Source organism: Leuciscus leuciscus (genome assembly GCF_965113295.1).
Source record: "Leuciscus leuciscus genome assembly, chromosome: 6".
Lineage (NCBI taxonomy): Eukaryota > Metazoa > Chordata > Actinopteri > Cypriniformes > Leuciscidae > Leuciscus > Leuciscus leuciscus.
Genome location: NC_138730.1, coordinates 38312315 through 38322424, shown reverse-complemented (window position 1 = coordinate 38322424; position 10110 = coordinate 38312315). Strand labels below are relative to the sequence as shown.

Below are 10110 nucleotides of genomic sequence, written 5' to 3'. Positions count from 1 at the left end.
TGATAGTTGAGAAAAAAGAAAATATAGAGAAGTCTATAATGAGAGCAAAATTACCTATTAGTCAGAAAATCACAGGTGGGAATAGAGCTAATGGCCTGATGCACATCCATAGCCGATATCTCTCTCGGAGTTCTGTGGAGACAAGAAGAGAGGGATGAAACAAGGATGGGAAAGAAAGAGAGAGAAAACTCACGGTACATTTGCTATCTTGGTGTAATGGGTTATATTGAACTTTGAGCATTAAATGAGTGGTCTCGTCAAACTGCTGCTTTCTGTTAATGTATGAGACATCGACCAGTTCCTGCGTGACTGATCAACACTATAAAAGGCAGTTACAGAAGAATGTATAAAAGCCTGATGAAATATTCTGCTCAATCAGTGTGTGTGTGTGTGTGTGTGTGTGTGTGTGTGTGAGTGGGGCATGTGAACAAAAGCAGATGTGCTGAGTAAGTAGAGCAGCACTGAGCCGATCTCTTCTCTCTCTCAGGGCTGGGCTTAGCTGCTCTACAACTCAAATAAATCAGATTTTAATGAGCTATTCTCAGTGCTCTGATAATTACACATTATCATAAAGCACTTTCCCACAACCATGATAGAATCACATTAGATGAAGTTCAATGCTCAAGAGTTCATCAAAATTGACCAAGAAATAATGCTACAAGCTCCATCTGAAAAGAACAAAACTGCTTTTACTCTGAATCCTGCTGGTTTACCCATCTGTCCTGATTAATCTTGTACTGGCATACGGGCGGACACACTGACCTGTTTTGCTGGGTTTTCCCATGGGCATTTGCCAAAGACTCCCTGAGGATTTCACTGGCAAACTGCTCCACAGCCTATGAAGAGATTTCGACAACATTCAGCACTGGCATGTTAAAAATGCATTATCAATTCATAACACTGTGTTCTTCTCAGGAAACATTTTCTGTTCTCACAGAGAGTAAAAAGAAGACAAACAAAAGCAGAATGAGCAAAAAATAAATAAATCATGCTTTGTCATGGATTCTTGTTTACAAAAACAGAGTAACAAAAAGTACATGGTGTAAGTTTCTCTCATAAAATAAAAACAAATTACTCAATCTCAGACTATTTACCTTAAGAACCATGGTCTCCACGACAGGAGCAAAAACGTTCTTCTCCACCTCCACCTGCTGCAGCGTGACGCCGATCTAACACACACACACACACACACACACATATCATTACATGTCTGACACAGCAGAAAGTCAAAGAAAATTTCAATCTCACTCACCTGCTCCGCTGTGTCTCTGATGAACTGGGTCGATGGGCAGCGCCCTAAGAAAAACTTGGGTTCCTGTTCGGCCTCTTCCTGTTCCAGTTTGACTTTGACCTTGGCAGCGTCTATGTCTTTCACACTGATGATGTCAAGAGGCTCATTATCTTCCTCGTCAGGCTCCGCCTTTAGAATCTTCTGAAGTTGCTCCAGACGTTGAGACAACTCCTCACAGCCCGTCAGAGTCGAGCTACACTCTAACAAACACACACACACACACACAACCGTGTTAGTGTAAAACAGCAGCTAGTAGAGCTAAACAAACACACCAAAAACAAACAATACTCTTGATCTACATTATAGCTCGGTTCAACGGTTCCAAACATTATTATTATTTATTTACTCACAATACTATTATTTTGATCAATAATAATCATTTGTATTTTGCCTAATAATTATTATAATTAATTAATATATTATAATAATGACTAATAATAGTTTGTATATAACCTAATATTTATTGTATTAATTTATTATTATTACTATTATCATTATTCATAGTGCCTAATAATTAATATAATGAATTAAATATTATTGTTATTATATTGTTGTAATATATTATCATTATACAATTGTCATTATTATTACTACTACTACTATTAAAAATAAGTTTATGAAGTGCCTTATAATTATTTATTATTATTAACAATAATACTAATTATTTTGATCAATAATAATCATTTGTATTTTGCCTAATAATTATTATAATTAATATATTATAATAATTATTAACAATAATAGTTTGTATATAACCTAATATTTATTGTGTAAATGTATTATTATTATTAGTTTATAGTGCCTAATAATTATTATAATTATTAGTTATTATCATTACTACTTCTATTACTAAAATAATAGTTTATAATGTGCCTTATGATTATTTATTATTATTTAAAAAAAAATTATCAATAATAATCATTTGTATTTTGCCTAATAATTATTACAATTAACATATTATTAGTAATAATTATAATTATATGTAATATTTAAATATTTTTATATAATATTTAATATATATATATATAATATTTTTTATATAATCTTGTTTATTATATTAATTTATTATTATTATAATTATTATTATTGTTGTTGTTATTATTATTATTAATAGTTTGTATAGTGCCTTTTACAAACCCAAGGATGTTTTACTCTGTACAACAACTCCAAAAAAAAGCAACCTAAGAAAGTACATGAATGAAGACCGAAGAAGAAAAAAAGAAAAAAAAAAGTAAAGGACAACATACAAGACTCCTAAGTGAGTATCCTCGCCATCTACTGTCTACACAGGATATTTTCTAAGACAGCATGCTAACTGAAAATAAACCTCATTAGTGACTAATTTAAAAACATTCCTTATGGACAACATCTCCATTAGTGGTCACTCTGTTCAAACAAACAGCGCTTGTGATGTGCATTATGCCTCACACTCGATCCCGATAGAGTATGATGTCAGCACATAGCTAAGCTAATGACTCAACCCTCTAATTAGAAAACCAAACAAAACAACATTTGGGTGAAACAGTCCACTGGATGCAACTGACATAATTTTCAGTACCAAATAAAATATTCATAATCAACATTTTCCTTCTTGGATTCACCATCAGCTTATCGCAATGCATTCTGGAAACAGCTTTATCTGCAAAAGTTGCATGAAATGCTGCATATAATTTTGGCTAAAATGAGCTTCACTATCCACATTTTTCCTACGCCCCATGTAACTTCCCTAAACTGTAAACAATCAGCGAAAAGTTCTCAATAATAAGCGTTTTCATAAACTGGGTACAACGAGATGACATTATTCCACTGAATATTAAAAGGAAATTTAACCGTGTAAAAGCATTAACAAATTACTACAACAGACAATGAATAGCCCCAAAAGCTTTTCGTTGCTTATTTCTGCAGCAATATTACGGACGTGCTCAATATCACTGAAGTAATATATGTCTGTATTATGAAACACGCGTTGCCTTAATCTAAAATGTTCATTAACTGGAACACTGAGTGATAATATTTCAGAGTGATTTCCTTAATACTGTATTTACCTGCTTTAGAAACATTCCAGTAAACATTGCTAAAGGGGATTAGAAGTGAAAAGGGGAGACAATTACATTTTAAAGCATCTGTGTGAAAGCAAACCTGGAAAGAAACGTGAAGATTTGGGGAGAAAAACAAGAGATTCTCAGTGCATTCCAGTGAATTATTCATGGCATATATGGTATATCATATATTGTAAATTAAACCCAAACCGGAAGTGCCTCCCATAATCGAAAACTCAGTAGACTGGTTAGGAAAAAGGAGGATAAAGCAGCATCATTTTGATATCTTTTTTATTATGAGGCAGCAAAAACTGTGTGTAACAGCATCTGGAGCATACAGTATCTAAGATGCCTTAAAATGCTGTCTTGGTAGGACGCTCAGTAGGGATTGAAACAGAGCTGATGGTGAATTTCAGCCGCTTATGTCTGAACTGTAAATTCTGTGAGTTGAATTCATGCCCAACTCTGAATACTGACATAATTATACAGGCTAATGCGCCATATTACTGGAAACTAAAGAGAGAGAGAACACTACTGGACTGTCTGTGCCAAGTCTTGTGTAAGTCAAAGTTCTGGACAGCTGAGAGAGACACAGGACACGATGAATTAACCTCAATCACAGGTTAAAAACACACGCACGCACACACACACACACACACACACACACACACACACACACACACACACACACACACACACACACACACACGTTACATAAGCTACACACTCACCCGGTTCACTGTCGATCTGTGTGAGTATGTCCTCAATGGAGTCCTCCTCTGTGTGCTGGGGTTCAGGGTCAGGGGGTGTGTAACCCCGGAGACGGCACCAGCGGAGCACCTCTTTAGTTCTGGGTGGGGTGAGGGCCTGAAGCCGAGGTGTTCTCTCTAACAGATCAGCACACACACGGCGCACAGCCACTGCTCGCTGCAACTACACAGAGAGAAAGAAACAAAAGTAAATGAACAAAATCCAACAGAGCTTATAGATGCACCCAGACCAGATGAAACACAAACACTCATGTACCTCTGCAGCTCTGCGTTTGCCAATGTTCCATGAGTAGTACTGATCCACAGAGGTGGCGCAGAACGGATGAGAGTCCTCATCTGTAAAGCACACAGACAGACAGACAGACAGACACACACACACACGTCTCTGTTGGTCTGGCTTAGGGTAAATTTACATTATTTAAGTGGACTAAATGATTAAAGCAAGCTGGTAAACACCTGTCATTTCACTGGAAGAGTTATGACATTTTGATTAAAAATTATGAGGTTAAAAAAAAGAAGTCGTTCAAAAATTAATACATTTATTCAGCAAGGATGCGTTAAACATTTTAAAAGTAAAGACTATTACATTGTTAGAAAAAAATTCTAATTATATTTCAAACGAATGCTGCTCTTTTTAACTTTCTAAGCATCAAAAGAATCCTGGAAAAAATTCCATGTTTCCACAATATTAAGCAGCACAATGATTTTCAACATTGATAATAATAAGAAATGTTTCTTAAAACCAAATCAGCATATTAGAATGATTTCTGAAGGATCATGTGACATTAACGACGAGTAATGATGCTGAAGATTCAGCTTTGCCAACATAATTTTAATTCAAAACATTTTAAAATAGAAAATAGTTATTTTAAATGGTACTAATATTTCACAATATTTCTGTTTTTACTGTATTGTTGATCAAATAAATGCTTGGTGAGCATTTAAAAAAAAAACTTTTAAAAATGTTACCAAACCCAAACTCTTGAACACCAGTATATGTATGGATGAATAACATGCAATCAGAAATTAACCAGGGTGAATTTTCATTGCATGCTGACTTTAAAATCTGAGTTTAAAATTAAACTTACTTTTCTCAGGGATAATCAGAGGAAATTTCTTCACTATGACTGTCAGAAGTTGCGTCATGTTTTCGATGTGTTCCGTGCTGAGAGAGATTGACAATTTTGCAACAAATATGTTCACAAATTTTACAAGCTTTCAACATTACAAAAAATATTATTATTGTATTTTAAATTTTTTTAATTGTGAGTTTTCAGACTAGATTGAAGACTAGGCACTGCAAAATAAAAAAGACAATAAATAGACAACATATCTTTCTATTGCTTTTTACTCGAAAGTGTTACGAGATTGAATTGGTCAGAAAAACTGAATGGTAACTTAGAATAGAACAATTCATAAAATTGAATTCACTCCAGAAAATGTCAAAATGTCGAGAATTACATCAGTATTATTACTGACTGGTTGTTGCTATGACAACGTGTAATTAAAAAATTGGTGAATGTGCAAGTCTATGGGTGGTCAATGCACCTCTGCAAAAACAGAAACCTTAGTGCATCACATACATACAGACAGATCAGGACGACACAAAATTGTGTGTGTGCTTCTTACTTGATGAGTTCATGTGTTGATTCCATGCCCTGTTCTTCTTTAATAGCAGCTGTATCTGTGGATGTAGGGGTTGTCGGCAAGGGAGCAGGGGTGGGTGTTGAAGTGGCCGGGGCAGATGTTTGGGGAACTGGAGTCGTACAAGTGAAGCCAACCAAACCAGGTTCAGTTTTAACTATGTAACAAGACAAGCACAACAGAGGTAAAGAAAAACTCAGTGGATTGAATAGCAATGCACATAACTCATTGACGTTATTTCTACTGTATGAATGTGTGTGTGTGTGTGCATATGTCTTACCTTGAGCAACAGGTGTGGATGCGGAGGAAGCAGTTCCACTCGGGGTAGTGTTGCTGCTAGATGCTTTAGCACCAGACTGCACAACTGAAACACAAACACACACAGGTTTACTTTACCGTTCAAGGTTTTTTTTTTGTTTTTTTTTAAGAAATGTATGCTTTTATTCAGCTAGGATGCATTAAATTGATCAAAAGTGACAATAAAGACATTTATAATGTTTCCAAAGATTTCTATTTTAAATAAATGCTGTTCTTTTGAACTTTCTATTCATCAAAGAACCCTGAAAGAAATGTATCACGGTCTAATAACTTACAAATATATTAAAATAGAAAAGTTATTTTAAATGGTAATAACATTTCACAGCATTACTTGTTTTTACAGTATTTTTGATCAAGTAAATGCAGTCTTGGTGAGCATAAAAGACTTTCAAAAACTTTTAAAAATCGTACCGACCCCAAACTATCTACGGTAGTAAGCAAGTCTTGATGAAATATAAACAAAATGCTATGTCAGATATTGCTGCTTTCAAGCTTTTTCCAGAGCAGAATATTCTGTACATTCAGAAGTTTTTATTATTACATAATATGCACTCAAGTAATTTTGGCTAGCCATTTAATATTTCTTTCTGCCTATTTCACCCATCGAAGAGCTTTACCAAAGCTATTGTAACAAAATGAAAAGCAGAGAATGTGCCTTAGGCGTGTGATTGATATTGTATCGATGTTACAGCTAACTACATATCAATAGCTACCTCTAGGGACGCCGCTAGACCTGAAGGGAAATCTTAGTCCCGAATGATTCAGAGGCACAAGGGTAAATTAACTTTTGACTTCTTTGCATAATGGCTTGTCTAATAATGACCCATAAATAATAGTGTACAATATTAGTTTGCAGTATTAATTGATTATCCGTTGTTAATCATCGGCCGCTTTGGATAAAAGCATCTCCTAAATGCATTAATGTAAAAATGTAAATCTGGGGTCATCTGGGACACCATTAGTACCAATAATTGCTTTTAGGTTTACTTTACAAAGGCTACAAAAATTGCTTCGTGTTTTTCTGATCATGGGAGACCAGCAGCAACATGATGTGTAGCCTTAAAGGTAAAAAGGTAAAAATCAAGTTTTTAATGTTGTTTATATGTCTATGTGGTGTTTTTAATATGCTTTAAGAAATTCATCAGTCAACACCATTGCTGAGTATTTTCTACTTAAAACTGCAGTGAACCAAAGATAGTCTCAAAAACTATGTCACAAACTACCTTGTAACCAACCACGTCAATGTGCGGGCGGGCTTTAGCATATCATTAACTATGAGCGCTCTGAAGCAGTGGCGTCTCAAGAGAAACCAGGTTATCCCGGAATATTTTTCTGTTGATATGAAAAATCGGGTACATTTAGCAATATAGGGGGGGAATTATGTATTGATATATATTAGAATGTTATGATGAACTATATGCCTTTCTCCATGTTCTGAGTTGTTCAAAGCGTTTCTAAGGACAATGATTTTTAGAAGGCAGCTGTCGGACTCTGAGATGGCGAACGGGAACATGGTTTATGTAACATTAGCAACACATTATTAGCTGTTTGAGAATGTAGTCAATCTAAAGCTAATCATATTAATTACAGTTATGTGTCCGACGTTTTAGAGAGTGATACATAAAACGCATTCCCATTCTGATTTCGAGTGTAGGTGGGGCTCGTTTGCATATTCATGGATCCACGTATACTACATGAAGCAAGGGTGTACATTCAAGCTATTTTAAGGTCTGAATAAATTTTTTTCCCACAGGAAAAAACATAAAAATATGCCATTTTGGTGATCAAAGATGAGTTTTAAGGGATACAATTATTGACCACGGGGGGACTTTAGTAACTAGATTGGGTGGACTATGTAAAGTACTATACAACCAAATCAGTTGCATGGTGATGATATACTGTCTATCAATAGAGATTTTGCTATATCGTGGTATGTAATATATCCTCAGTGCAGGAAAATAAAGTGTAGAATTAATGTATATTTAATTCATACAGTGAAGAATGTATTTATGAAGATACTATATATATTGTTATCTGGAAATAACATTTTTCATTTTGTGAAGTTACATTTTGTTCATATTGCCCACCCCTAGTGCTAATTTAGTAAAAACCATCATTCCGACATTACTAAGGTAGCATTAGAGTGGTTTTTATGTTCTGATTCATACAGTTCCTGTTGTCCCTCGTAAAATTTTAAGAGCACTCAAGCCTGCCATTTCTCAATTACTGAATGCTGTAATCTCTCTATTGCTTTCTTTACTCATATCCCTCTCTATCACTATGACAACAGCTTGCATATTGTTACAGGAAATGGCCTGTCTTACTGCTCTGATGTACTGTATTCATTCAACGCAAAATAAACTAACCTGAGGCAGCTTCTGCCGCCATGGTGCCGCACAGATCAATCTAAAACAAAGCAACCAGGTCAGAGAGAGCGCAAAATGAGAAAATGAAAACCATATCTGACAGGAGAGTGTCTCTGGAGCTCTGTTCACCTATTACTGTCATCACTGATGAATGCTAAACAAAAACAAAAAATCTCTGATACATACAATCTTGCAGGCTTAACACAGCTGACAAAAAACGTCAGTCCATGAAGGCTGGCAGAATTATAACACCACAACCTGAAACGACCCATCACAACATGCAAGAGCGCCTTGCTTAAGATCACAATTGTGATGTATCATGAATCGAACCTTCAATCTTTGGGTTGCCAGCACTGGGAAGAGAGCTTGTGTGTCAAAGCAGTTAACTAGAGCATGAAGTTGAAAAATAATCTAACTTTACAATATCACACGGACTCACACTCGCAGCCTTCAGGACTGTAGAGATCAGGAGTGTGAGTAAGGCTGAGTGGGTATCAGAGGAACAGGGTGCTGTTACCTTTGCCAACAGGCATCAAGATAGTCTGCAGCGCCGAGGACCCACTGCCCACACTGAGCTGCTTCAGCTGATTGGCTGGGATGGTGAGAACCGTTTGCTGGGAACTGGACTGAGCTGGGTGCAACTTCAACATACCTGCAAGTGAAGAGAATCATGGTGAACACAAAACAGTGACCAAAAAATTTAATAAATGAAGCATTTCAAGCTAGGATTCATGAACTTTACGGAAGTCAATTCAGAGAAGGAGTGGACAGCTTGCATTATCCCAAAAAATTTGTTGTAACGTGTTTTTTTATTAAGTCAACCAATTTAAATTTTTCCATTCATGAATCATGATAAAGTTACTGTGATGATGTATGAAGTTATAAGACTTTGACACACCACCCACCCCTTATTCAGTGTTGAGAAAGATTTATTTCACTCCTGAAGCTAATGGTCAAGGCCATTCAGTCATCAGATTACATTTCATATAATTACATTTGTGATCTGTGAGAGTCCGTGGGAGCTTTAGTGGTTTGCCATTCTTAAAGGTGTTGATCATATTAGCGAAATTTTGTGGGCAAAAAAGGTCCATTGTCTATTGTCAATAATGCAGTGATGTATGAAGCACAGCTCACAAAGAAGTCACTTTCAAACCAAGCAGCTTTCTGTCGGTCAATGCTGCAAATTCGCATCACCAATTTCAACCCATAACTAAATCTGCGTGGGGAAATCTTTCGTCCTTGCGCGAAATTCCAGATTATTTGGATTCCTGAACAACGGTAAATGTGACCACACTTTAAGGACAAAATTTTTGGCAACTCTGGACAGCAGATGACTGGTTACCTGAGATGGTGGAAGCAGTTTTCCCGCTGAAAGTTCCTCCCCCAATCAGTGATGCTGCAGTGACCAATGAAGGGCTGGCGCTTTTGGACCCGCCCACTACAGACGACCCCGCCCCCTTTGACAGACTGATAAGAGGCATGTTGACGGTCTTGGCAACTGTGACTACGGCCCCAGTGCCAGAGGCAGAACTCTTTGCTGTGTTGGCGGCAGAGCTAGCGCTCTTGGCAGCACTGATCACGGCAGCTTGATTGGCAGCTACAAGCACAGGGTGCTGCGGTGGTGCTTTAGCTGTCTGAGGTAATGGCTGAGAGGAGGATGCTCCACTGCCTTCTGCTGACTG

General features: G+C 36.5%; 1 protein-coding gene across 1 annotated transcript in view; it reads right to left on the bottom strand.

Annotated features, from left to right (window-relative positions):
• Positions 1-10110, bottom strand: part of yeats2 (YEATS domain containing 2) — a 36783-nt gene that overhangs the window by 1412 nt on the left and 25261 nt on the right. The window contains exons 20-30 of the mRNA XM_082173438.1: positions 9771-10107; positions 8946-9080; positions 6025-6108; positions 5730-5901; positions 5189-5265; positions 4357-4436; positions 4062-4263; positions 1253-1491; positions 1095-1169; positions 763-836; positions 55-132 (exon numbers count right to left, since the gene is read on the bottom strand). Of these exons, the coding sequence (XP_082029564.1) occupies positions 55-132; positions 763-836; positions 1095-1169; positions 1253-1491; positions 4062-4263; positions 4357-4436; positions 5189-5265; positions 5730-5901; positions 6025-6108; positions 8946-9080; positions 9771-10107 (1553 nt within the window). The remainder of the gene's footprint in view (positions 1-54; positions 133-762; positions 837-1094; positions 1170-1252; positions 1492-4061; positions 4264-4356; positions 4437-5188; positions 5266-5729; positions 5902-6024; positions 6109-8945; positions 9081-9770; positions 10108-10110) is intronic.